The sequence below is a fragment of the Onychomys torridus genome, chromosome 1 (assembly GCF_903995425.1).
Source record: "Onychomys torridus chromosome 1, mOncTor1.1, whole genome shotgun sequence".
NCBI lineage: Eukaryota > Metazoa > Chordata > Mammalia > Rodentia > Cricetidae > Onychomys > Onychomys torridus.
The window spans coordinates 159,555,554-159,568,306 of record NC_050443.1 but is presented as its reverse complement, the minus strand read 5'-3'; the positions used below and the strand labels follow the sequence as shown (position 1 = coordinate 159,568,306).

Here is a 12,753-nt window from a genome sequence, read left to right as displayed (position 1 = left end):
AAGAAGAAAGTCTGTTGAGTTGTGAAGCTCCAATAAACTGATGGCCTGGGAATGCTTTGCAAGCTGTTGAGTCCCAAGTGAGATGGAGGGTTATTGTTCTTCCCATTGGGACATGCAGGGGGAAATCAAGAGATGGAATGAAAATCTTATTGCCCAGCTTCCTTTGACCAGTGACAGTAGGATACCCCAGAGCACAGTGTCTGGCTGGTGTTTCTTTGCCAGGGGGAGGGAGCTGGAAACCACAAAGCCTGTGGCAGAGCCAGGGTGAGCCAGAGAACCTTGTGCCTTGATGCCAGTTGGCAACAGCCTTTGCCTGGGGCCCAGCTGGCCCATAACACTGGCCAGGGTGCCAGCTGGCCTCAGCACTGATCTTCTGGTGCCAGATGGCAGCCCCTCAGAGCCAATTGGCTAGGCAACAGGCAGAGCCTTACACGTCTGCTTACTTTAAGAAAGGATGGTGGCATTCAGGGTTTGGCTGGTCCCACAGCCCTACACAAGGAGTGTGAAATCCTGCTTGAATTCTTGCACACTATCATTCCAGTGCAGAGGGATCATACAGGATGTAGGGTGGCAGTGAAGGTATTTCTTCAAAGTCCTGGGGTGTGCTCAAACTTCTCTTTCCTTACCTCTCTCTGAAATGATTTTAAGATCCCATGTGGGGGATGGAAATGGCTCATAGAATGGCTTCTCCTTTTCCTGTGTACCTAGGGGGATGGAAAGAAGCCAGAGCTCTTGGCCATAATTGGCTAAACTCTGGTTCCAGCCAACTCTACCTGCATGCTCTCAGATTTTCTTTGAAGGCATGCACTGTGTGGGATGAGCATGAGCCAGTGGGCTTGGTGCAGGTGATACCTTGTGGCACTGTGGAGGCCGTGAAGCCAGCCAGACCCTGGCAAGCATGGTGCCCTCTTGCCTGCCACTAACCAATGCTGGCACAGTGCTGTAGACAGCAACACAGCCCACTGCACTGGAGGCTCTTCTCCATCCCCCTGCCTTGCGTGTCCCCCCTTTGTCTCCACACGAATGGTGCTTTCGTTGCTTCAAGTCATCCCACTAGCTTTTCTGCCGTCACCTAGCAACAGCTGTGCTAAGAAGTGGTGATCCCCTCTTTCTTACCTCTGTGCCCTGCCCACAACCTCCACATCTCCTGGCATCAGAGCATCCCCTCCCCTCCCTGTGAGTCTTTATCTTTGTCTTTTCTCATGGGATCTCTTCTAAGTTTCCTCCAGTCAATTTCTTAAACCTGGGGCCCTGCTCCCGTCCGTCTGTTCCTCCTTCCCTGCCTCATCTTTGAAGCCCCTCCCTTCATCTGCTCTTGTTCCTCTCCTCTCCTCCTGCCCACTGTATTTCTGCCTGACCTGGATGGGCCCGTGTTGCTCTCTCCTTCCACGGTCCCTATCGATGTCTTTCCAATTGCTGGAATTGCAGAAACTATGTCAGAGCTGTTGGAAGTGACCACCCCACACACCGACCATGTGCCAGTCCTTCACAGGCATAATTTTCAACTACCACAAAAGCCAAGGCCATTCTTGTCATTTTCAAACTAGGGGAAGCTCAGGGGAGCTAAAGAAGCAGCATCCGAGTCCATGTGATTGGATCACATCAGTTGCTCCATCCTGACCCGGCTCCCAGACTCTTTCTACTCTTATATATCATCCTATGTATGTCCATCTTTGAGAACTTTTTGGCAGATGTCTAAGAAAGTGCTTTGTGTATTTCAACACAATGAACAAATAGTTACCTGAACACCATTTCAACATGTTTAAAGCTACATGTAACTAATGGCCATGGACAACTTCACTTCCCTGTTCACAACCTCTCTAGGTGTCCAATGATGAACTCATTTCAGTCTTTGTTGGGTCCAAGAACACCTGATATTCAGAATGACTCTGTATAATATCCACTGAATGAAATGTGGGGGTACTGACGAGCTATCCCCCCCCCCCCGAAGGGCAATCAGGCTGACAAAGGATCTGTGCATCACAGACAAGGAGGGTGGGCAGAGAGTCGGCTCATTTGAGTTGGATAGCGGTAGTAAAGAGGGGAAAAATAGTAGAGGGGGGGTTGCATTCCTGCAATTTGTTCGCAACTCTTAGCTATTCTGATTTCTTCCATTTCCTTGTGCAACTCATTCTGTCAAGATTTGTCCAACAGCTTCATGCTTTCTCTGCCCCTCCTTCCCTTGGTGCCTCAGATCTACATTCTCCTTCCTGTCCCAGCCACTTTGCATCTTAAATGATGTCTTTCCTTCGTTCTACTCTTCTGGCACAGTCAGGGCACATCCTGTGTGCTAGCTCTCATGGATCGATGTGCACAGCCTGGTAACAGGATGGTTTTCCTTTTATTTCTAATACTCTTCTTGGAAATGGCCATTGCTAAGAATTTTCTTTGCTTCACTGGCTTGTGAGCTAACAGTGACTCCTGTCTTCTCTCCACGGTCAGACTCATAGCATCCTCCTCCTTGTTGTTCAATGTCCTGAGCACACCACTGGACACCGGTTCATGCTGAATTCCTTAGGCTACCAACCTCCAAGCATCCTTTCTGCTTGCGCAACAATTTCTCCTAGGAGCACTGGCTAATCTGAGAGCCCAGTGTTTTCTGTACGTTCTTAAGAATTTCTGTAAAAGTGCTGCCCAGCAGATTTCAAGTTCTGTCTAGGATATGCATACATCTTCAGCTAGAAATGCATCCCTCCATTATCATCCTTTGCTGAGTGAATGTCTCTAAGAAGTTCTGTACTTACGGCAGAGAATCCCAATTCCACGGTATTAAAATGATGAGGCCCCTGGTGTGGAACCTGGTGAGATTTATGAAGCCAGTCATGTACACTGAATGGTCACCTGGAATAATTCTGTTCTCCAACCTGGCTCTTCCTATTCTGCATAACCAGATGCCTCTGTTTATGTGATCAGGATCCCACCTTTGGCTGTGGCTGCTCATATGACTCTCAAGTATAGACACAGGAGTTTGGGGGAGGTGGCTCTTGTCATAGAGGCATGTACCTGGAGCCCTAGGATATGGGAGGGAGGGGACACACCGTGCATCTTGGTGACAACTTATCCTTGTCACTTACCCTCCCACAGAGGTGGATGAGTGCTCCTGGCCAGACCATGGTGGGTGTGAGCAACGCTGTGTGAACACACTTGGCAGTTACACATGTGCCTGTGACCCTGGCTACGAACTGGCTGCCGACAAGAAGACGTGTGAAGGTTGGTACTGGACCTGTCAAGCTGCAATTACAAGGAATGGGAGATTAAAAGTTTTAGAAGTGGAGACAGAGATGGGCAGGTGACTGACTATGAAATAGTGATGTTCAGGAGAGCCACCTATCTTTCTGAGGCAGAAACAAGTCACAAATATAACAGTTCCAGCCATCCTTGAAACCCTGAGACAGAGGCTGCAGCTTGTCCCCTTCTGGGGACAATTCACATGGTTGTCATGACAAAACCACAAGGAACCATGAGTGCTCTGGCAGGACTCAGTGGAGAGCCGCTCACCTGCTACTTTCCCACGTGGTCTGGGTTTAGCCCACCAACCCACCTAAATGGATCCACTTGCTCACACAAGCCAGGTACAGTGAGTAGCTTGATACAGACATCTCTAACTCTCCTTTGGTCCAAGACCAACTGTAGAACAGGTCAAATGCCCCATCATTACTTTAAAAGCAGTAGATGTGTTCCCAGGTTGTTCCTCCAAAGCCTCGGTGAAAAGCATTCATTAGGGGGAAAAAAAAAGAGTCTGAGTCTGTTCAGATTGTCTAACTTTTCCATGATTATTAAAGGACAGCAGGCCTTCCTGATGCTTGGGGGATATCTCAGTCACTTGGAACCAAAAACAGATGAGTCTAAAATCTGTTTCCCTTCATTCAGTGGCCTGTGGTGGATTCATTACCAAGCTAAACGGCACCATCACCAGCCCTGGGTGGCCAAAGGAGTACCCCACAAACAAGAACTGTGTCTGGCAGGTGGTGGCCCCCACGCAGTACCGCATCTCCCTGCAGTTTGAAGCATTCGAGCTGGAAGGCAATGATGTACGTGTCTCTGCCCCATAAGCAACGGGGTGGTAGCTTTGCTGAGAAGTGATTCACAGCTAGGACAGGCTCTCCGGGCAGCAGGGTGGCCTGGGTGAAGCTGCTGCTTCTGATGGAGACCTGGGGTGGAGACTAGGCAGAATTGGGGGCTGTGGAGAAGGGGGCGGTGTTTCATTGAGTCACTTCCACTGCATGTCTATTACACTAAGTCTAAGGAAGATGGAATCCAGGGTGTCGGAGGCGGGAGTTGGGGGTAGAGCAGTCTAGGGCTGATCTAAACTCCAAGGTGTGGATCTGGGGACCAGTGTCCTTCTGAGGGGAACAAAGACACCAAGGGCCAGCAGCAGACAAGGACACTGTAAACAGCCTGTCCCTGTCTCTTGGAAGTGGTGATGGACAGTCAAGTCAGGAGAGGCCTTGGCAGTACCCCACAGCCAGAGTCATGACAGGAGTGCCTCCTGGCGGCACCTGGGAGTAGTAGGAGCCCCTGGAGCTCCATGTGTTTCTCCTCATATCCCTGCTACAGCCCAGCTGGGGCTATCACTTGAACAACAGCAGTAGCCTAGCTCTTACCCACTCCATCACCAAGAGAGACTTTATGCCCCAAATCGCAATGCAGGAATCTCAAGAGATGGCCTGACAGTTAAGAGGGAGCACTGCTCTTACAGAGAACCCAAGTGCAATTCCTAGCACCTTAGTTGGGTGGCTCACACCTGAATATAACTCTCCTGACCTCCGTGGCCACCTGCATTCACATGTACAAATGCACATACCCACACATATAACTAAAAACAAAACACATATTTAAAAATAAAACAAAACCAACCAACCAACCAAACAAACAAACAAACAAGCAAAAACCCAATGCATGGAAGGTTTTGGTGCCAATCAGAGCTAACCTCCTCAAAATGAGTATTTCACAGGAAAAAAAATAGCCATTTGAAAGTACTGACCAGACTTTCAGCATTTAAGTTATTTTCAAAGAAAATTCTGTGCTAACTGAGGTTATGTGGATTCTAGTCCCAGCCTCACCAACTGCTGAGTCAGGTGACATCAGACGATGACTTTCTCGTTTAGGGCATTGTTTTGTTCACATGAGACTGATGGAGTTGGTCTGTGGCCGCGGTTTGAAGACATTCCCTCCCTTGCTCCCTCCTCCTCTGCCATCTCCTCACAGCAGGGCCCTTTGCTGAAGCTAATGCCTTGTGGTAGCCCAAGATATAAATAAGTAGAAGCAAGGAAGGGGCTTGCATTCTGCTGCCAGGCAGCTGACCTCACAGAGCCTCAGCTGGAAGGCCAAAGTCCCTGCCACCCTCTGGAGCTCCAGCATAGTGACAGTTCAGAGGACTCCAGCTCCAGGACTGATTGACAGAGCACATTTGCCTGCAGGGAAGAGTGTAGTTCCGAGGTAGACACTCTGGTGAGGCCCCACGTGTGTCAGCAGGAGGACTTCGGAAGGGAGGAGGGGGAAGGGAGGACGGACTGGACAGTTTGCTCTCCAACACCTCTGGATGGAGTCAAAATGAAACACAAGGGTGAAGCCATAGTCAAAGAGCTCTAGGACATCACAACTTGGGTGGCAAGAGGGTCCAGAGGGAGGGTGACGTCAGCGCCCCTGAGGCACATCTATGAAGTGACTGAGGGAGCACACTGCCCTGGTCCGTGTTCCTCACAGGTCTGTAAGTATGACTTCGTAGAGGTGCGCAGTGGCCTGTCTCCCGACGCCAAGCTTCACGGCAAGTTCTGTGGCTCCGAGACCCCCGAGGTCATCACTTCTCAGAGCAACAACATGCGTGTGGAGTTCAAGTCTGACAACACAGTCTCCAAACGAGGCTTCAAGGCCCACTTCTTCTCAGGCAGGTGGGGCGGGCCTGCTGAGGCCCGAAGGCTCCTGGACCCCGAGTTCCTGCAGCCTCCTCTCTGCCTTCTCCAACTTCCTCTTCATCTATCTGGTTTTTATGCCGGTGGCCCAGTTCATCTCCTGGGGGCACCCCAACAACTTACCACATGCCAAGTGTGGCTTAAAACAACAAAAAAAATATTCTATTAAGTTCTGAGTCAGAAATTGGAATTGAAGGACACCACAGAGCACGCAGTGGGTCCTGTTGGTCACATCACACTAGAGTACGGCCTGTTCAAAGGGTATTTGGATCTCTCTCTTCGTGCTCAGCATTGAAGTAGGCCCATTATTTGTTGGCTTTATAGGTGCTTAGAGTTCTGTCTTTGACTTCTGGGGAGGCGGTCTCTCACTGAGCAAGTTCTGTTTTGTGTTATGGGCACAACACAGACCTGAGCTCAGAGGTTACCTGGATGACATCCAGCCTGGCATAAGCTTGCCCTGGTTGGGGAGGCCAGAAAGACAACACCTCGGCAAGTCCCAGCTTAGGGTAGCCTGACGAGGGCTGATGCTTGGAGGAGGGGTCCTGAGGCAGTGGGTACAGGTTCTCTGCCTAAAGCATGTGATCTGGGCCAGATCCGGAAGGATGAAGGAGAGATAGTATGACCAGAAAGAAACTGACCAAGCTCTGGAGAAGAGGGGGTGTCACAAGCTTGGATTCATGGGTGTTTACAAAGACTTGTAAGACCAGACTGGCAGGACCCATAGTTGTCTGGGGAAGCCACAGTTGGGCCAGGTCAGGCAGGCTTGGTCAAAATAAGCCATGAATGCTGGCTGAAGAGTAGGATCCAGTAGGACAGGATGGAAAGCTCTCTGTAGGTTCCGAGCAGGGAAGCCTACAAATCATGTGATCAAACCAGGCCAGGTTTGGATGGTGCTGAGAGGACCAGGAATCTCCTCAGCAGCAAGTAGCAAGGCCCTCATGAAGGATATAGTTCCATGCTTACACACAGAGCCCAGAGACAGAGAGCTAAGTCTTAGCGGGTAAGGGCCCCCCCCCCATGAGTGTCAGCAGGAGGCCTTAGGAAGGGAGGGGGGAGGGGAGCACTGTCCTGGGCTATGAGGTCAGTTTGCCCTCTAAGAGCTCCGACAGGGTTTTGGTTGTTCTCGTAAAACACAAGGATGAAGCCACAATGTGAACTGTTCTAGAACCCCACAACTATGGTGGCCAGAGAGGACAGAGGGAAGGCTGATACCTTAATCCCCGAGGCACATAGAGAGTGGGGTAAGGAAGGAGGGGGGTGGAATGGGGGCAGAACCTCATTTACTATGGGAGGAAGGTGGCAATGGAAAGGTCCACACCAGCTAGAGCCTCAGGAACCACAGGATAAGAGCCAACACTAGGGGGCTCATGTGACTGTAATTATAACAACCAACACTTCCTGGGGGCTAGACATTCCGAAGGCTTTCCTGATTCCCATTCATTTTCCCGTCCAGCAACCTGAGGGGGCCCGAGACAACGAAGGACTGCCCTGCTGAACTCAAGTGGGCGGCACCTGCCATGTGGCTCCTGGCCCACACGCTTACCTCTGTACACACAGGGAACAGTGTGTGTCCAAACCTCCGGGTCACAATAAGCTTCCTGCTGAATGACTGGGCAGATAAGCTGCCTCGGCTTGTTTCTTTGCATGTGATGTGGGGAGTACAGATATGCCCTCCCAAGCTCCAGTGGGAATTAGCTTAGATAACAATAACATGCAGGAAGTGCCAAGGACCCATTCTGTGGTAAATATTCAGTGTGTGTTGGGCATTATTTCATTATTCTGCTTTTGCTGTTCACGTGAGCCTGCCTTTCATGGAGCTCCTTACGTTCCATACATGAAAGTGTTTTAGGAGCACAGAGAGCCCCAAAGAGGCCAATGGAGGCCCCAAATATTCCAAACAAAGATCCTCTCTCCATGACTGTCACCTCTTTAAGGGGGCATGATCTGGGAGGCTCTTTGGAGGAAGCCACTTTTGAGCAGGTCCTGAGCCACCGGGGACCATGGCAAGCAGGCAGCTCTTCTCAGGAGAGCCCATTGGTCTCCGCAGACAAGGACGAGTGTGCCAAGGACAATGGCGGCTGCCAGCAGGAATGCGTCAACACGTTCGGGAGCTACCTGTGCAGGTGCGGGAATGGGTACCGACTACACGAGAATGGACATGACTGCAAAGAGGGTGAGCTGCAGCTGCTGGGCTGGCATGGTCTGGGCTGCACCTGCTTCTCTAGGTGTGTGAGCGGGGGAGGGAGGGATGTGGGTGGGAGCTGGCATGGGGAGCCACCATCTGTAGAATGCCATGAGATCTCCATGTGAATCTTCACTTTGGTGGCTCTCCTGTGGAACTGCAATTAATTGTCTTAGGGACAGCTGGTCAGGATGAGTGCGTATTGCAGACTGATTAAGCCAGTAGGCTCCAGAATCAACCTACCTACATCTAAATTATGGCTTTGCCCTTCCCTAGCTACGTACCCGTCAGCTAGTTACTTAAATATTCTAAGCTTCATTTTCCTCTTCTGTGACAGGGTAAACATGGTAAACATGTGTCTTTCCTCAGGGGTTTTGTAAGGATTACAGCCTGCCTAGGAAGTGTTTGAGACAGTCTGGTATATACTCTGTATGCTAGGTGTCTATAAATATTAGGCCCACGTCTTGGTCATAACAGTGCCCCAGGTAGGACTGAGAGCGAAGTAGAATGTAAGGAATTTCACCTGCTCCCTTCAGAGCCAGATGGCTTTGCATGTCCAGCCATTGTGGAAGAAGCCTGCCCTTAGTGTTTACCTTGCCCCGGGAAGGGAATTTGTGTATCTGTGATAAATGTAGCTAAAGGCCTTGCCCTGCCCTGGGTCGGTGAAGGAGTTGGAGGATGGTGAAAGATGTGAAGACCACATGCCTCTTTTTTATTTGGAGATGGAAAAAAATTAAGTGAGAGAATGCATGCAAACCACTTACCTCAAAGGAGGACAAACTCCAAATCCTAGTCACCAAGCCAGCCATGGCTCCACTCTTGACCAATGACAGGTGACCTGGGCAAAGCAGGCATGGATGAGTCTGATGGAGGGAAGGCATAGTGACCCTTGGATCTCTGTTGACATTCACCATGGGTGGCACTATCTAGGCCCTTTACATGTGGCATTAACGCACACCTATGAGCCTGGCATTCCTTTTACACATGAGGACAGAGAGGTCTTAATCCCATAAGTTGCAGAACCAGTACTCTCCTGAACTCGGCCTGAGCCCAGGGCCTGTGCTCTAACCAGATGCTGACTTTACCACGTTCACAGTGCCAACCTCCATGTGAAGAGTCATAGTTACTGAAAGCTTTCTCCTCCAGAGCCCGTTCAAACAGTCAGAACCAGGTCACACCAGATCCAGGCTGGCTGCCCATACATTGGGTATTGACCCTGAGACTCACCTGTGATGCTGGCCCCAGTTGAATGACAACTCTGTGTGTCCCCTTCTGACCTCTAGCTGGTTGTGCATACAAGATCAGCAGTGCAGAGGGGACCCTGATGAGCCCCAACTGGCCTGACAAATACCCCAGCCGGAAGGAATGTACGTGGAACATTTCGTCAACTGCAGGCCACAGGGTGACAATTGTGAGTTGTTTCATTAGGTTGCTAAAGGCATAAACCTTGGTGTTGGGCAGACGTGGGTTCAAGTCCCTGCTCTGTGTCCACCATGGAGCATGCCCAGGTCTCAGTTGTGCTACTGAGGAATGGGGAGATGCTGTAAATCTCGAAGTGGGGGCTGCTGGGAGGATGAAGGGAGCGTGCTCTGTAACAGCACTTCTTCTGGTGGCACTGTGTGAGGTGGCCGCCACCACACAGGTCTGCAGTGCTGTGTGGGACTCAGTTGTTTCCAGAGCAGATTTCACACAGAACATTATACTCTGGAAGAAGAAAACAAAAGACTTAATTTACACAGAAGGTTGACAGGGGAAGGTCACAAGTTCTCAGGTCCCCCATTCCCATTCTAGAAATTTGTGACGCTCTCCAGAAGTTTCCCACACATGGGAAAACATGTAACTTTTTTTTTCTTCTTTATTCAGATCACTTACATAGAATAAATACAATTATTCATACTACTCTGCAATCTACATCTTTTTCAATCAACATTAAGACCACTATGCTAATTCTTCCTTCAGTTAAAAAAACAACAATTGCCTTGCATTTAAAGTCTCATCTGCATATATCTGATATGTAGTCTTGCATGGCACATTTCACTATTTACAAAAAAAAGTCTGTTCTCCAAATCCTATGTCTTAGCTCCCCGACCCCTGACCTGTAGTGTACAGCATATGAAGCAACTAGCAGCTAGAGAATCTCCCACCCCTGCCTCTCTCTCTGTCTCTCTGTCTCTCTGTCTCTCTCTCTCTCTCACACACACACACACACACACACACACACACACACACACACACACACACTCACACACACACACTCACACACACATATGCACACACACATACATAGGAACACACACACACTCACACATATGCACACACACATACATAGGAACACACACACACTCACACATATGCACACACACATACATAGGAACACACACACACTCACACATATGCACACACACATACATAGGAACACACACACACTCATACATATGCACACACACTCACACATATGCACACACACATATGCACACACACATACATAGGAACACACACACTCACACATATGCACACACACATACATAGGAACACACACTCTCACACATATGCACACACACATACATAGGAACACACACACTCACACATATGCACACACACTCACACATATGCACACACACACTCACACATATGCACACACACACATATGCACACACACATGCATAGGAACACACACTCACACATATGCACACACACATACATAGGAACACACACACACTCACACATATGCACACACACATACATAGGAACACACACACACACATATGCACACACACTCACACATATGCACACACACACTCACACATATGCACACACACTCACACATATGCACACACACTCACACATATGCACACACACTCCTCAGACTGTTGAGAGGGAGCAAGATGGACTTTAGGACTGACTGACTAATGCAGGGGGAGAAGAGAACAGAGAGACATGGTGGTTTGTAGGAGATCATGCCAGGGAGTTTCCTGCTGCACAAGGATAGATGAATGGGCTTCCAAGGCATCATGGGTAACAAAGAGACCCCAGAGCATAGGGCATGCTCCTTGGGCACCTCTTGTACATGACATGTGCTGCCAGTGTAGAAACGGCTTTCTTCTGCCCTGGGTCCCTCAGAACAGTGTGGGATCCGGATGAGGGTGAGTTAAGGATTGAGAGCCTTTGAAAGGCCATCTGCTGGAAAGATGCACTGATCCTTGGTGGCATCCTTTCCTGATGATCACAAAGAACAGTGTACCCGGGGGTGGGACCTCAAATCTGCAAAATGGGATGCCTTAACCTGAGGTGTCTGCACACAAGACGTTTCCTTGGAACATGGTTGGTGGGTATGTTGACTGAACTCTGCCTTTTTTTAAAGTACAGAGTGTGACCCCCCACACATACAACTAGTGTCCCCCTTCCCACTCTGTCCTTTTATTCAAGCCTTTACCTAATACTCCCTGCTTACCCTGACATCGCAGGCAGACTATCAGCCAGTCAGTCATCTGTATGGCTTGAAACTGTTCAGCTTCCAGGCCATCAACTGGGGACAGTCTTTGGTGGAGGGCTAGGAAGAAAAGAGACAACAGAATCTGGTTGTGGTTAATACTGTGGCCTGGAGAAGGTTGGCGCTGGGTCATGTTCAATTTTCACTCCAATTAGCTTCTTTATGACTCAGTTTCCCCTTCTGCTCCCTGGGGATACTAATAGATCTCCATAACATCATTAGAATTTAAGTGAGAAAATTCCCATAATTTATTGGTGTGGAAAAAAATACCCAGCAAATGTCAGCAGTTTGAGGCTGATGGCAGAACAGTGTGGCCCTGCTCAAAGCCACTGGAATTTCAAGTGTGTGGTAGTGGGCACAGGCTAATAGCAGCATCTCTGAAGCCACAGTTCCTGGGTTCCATAACGGCTCTGCCAGTGAGGAGCCTGGAAAAGCCATCTGGCATCTTCTTGCAGGGATCATGCATGGGACAGAGTTGCAAAGATTGAATGAGAAACATTTGTAAAGCCCGTAACACAACCACCAGCCTGAGTGAGCACTCAGTCCCAGCTGGCCTCTAGCATTAGAGGAGGGGGTGCGAAGAAGTAAATCTGAGTGGTTGGTAGCCTGGCCCTGGGACTGGATGTTGCATCATTGTGGCGATGGTGGGCACTCCTGCAAAGCTGATAGACAGACACCTCCAGGTCCTGTGTGTCCCTCCTCCCCTCCCCTTCTCAATGTCCTATCTTTATCTCACTTTCTGCTCTCCCATCTCCAGACATTCAATGAGTTTGAGATTGAACAACACCAGGAATGTGCCTATGACCACCTGGAACTGTACGATGGGACGGACAGCCTGGCCCCCATCCTCGGCCGCTTTTGTGGCAGCAAGAAGCCAGATCCTGTGGTGGCTACGGGCAGCAGCCTGTTTCTCAGGTTTTACTCAGACACCTCGGTGCAGAGGAAAGGTTTCCAGGCTGTGCACAGCACAGGTGCGGGCCACTGCTGAGCAGCTCCCAGGCTCATAGCTGATGAAGGACCACCTTCAGTCTGTCTGCCAGGGTGGGGTGAGGAGAATGGCATCTTCAAGCGTCCCTGTTAAAAGAAACACCAGCAGCTACCCTTGGCTGGAGGTTGTTCTCTTTGGATGCCTTTAGCTGACAAAATTGGATGTGGGCACCACTTCATGG

The 12,753-nt window shown here is 49.7% G+C and overlaps 1 protein-coding gene across 1 annotated transcript in view; it reads left to right on the top strand.

Moving 5' to 3' along the window:
* Tll2 (tolloid like 2) overlaps nucleotides 1-12,753 on the top strand; it is a 115,669-nt gene that overhangs the window by 97,427 nt on the left and 5,489 nt on the right. Inside the window, exons 14-19 of the mRNA XM_036169165.1 lie at nucleotides 3,085-3,210; nucleotides 3,871-4,031; nucleotides 5,707-5,887; nucleotides 7,960-8,085; nucleotides 9,378-9,505; nucleotides 12,342-12,555. Of these exons, the coding sequence (XP_036025058.1) occupies nucleotides 3,085-3,210; nucleotides 3,871-4,031; nucleotides 5,707-5,887; nucleotides 7,960-8,085; nucleotides 9,378-9,505; nucleotides 12,342-12,555 (936 nt within the window). The remainder of the gene's footprint in view (nucleotides 1-3,084; nucleotides 3,211-3,870; nucleotides 4,032-5,706; nucleotides 5,888-7,959; nucleotides 8,086-9,377; nucleotides 9,506-12,341; nucleotides 12,556-12,753) is intronic.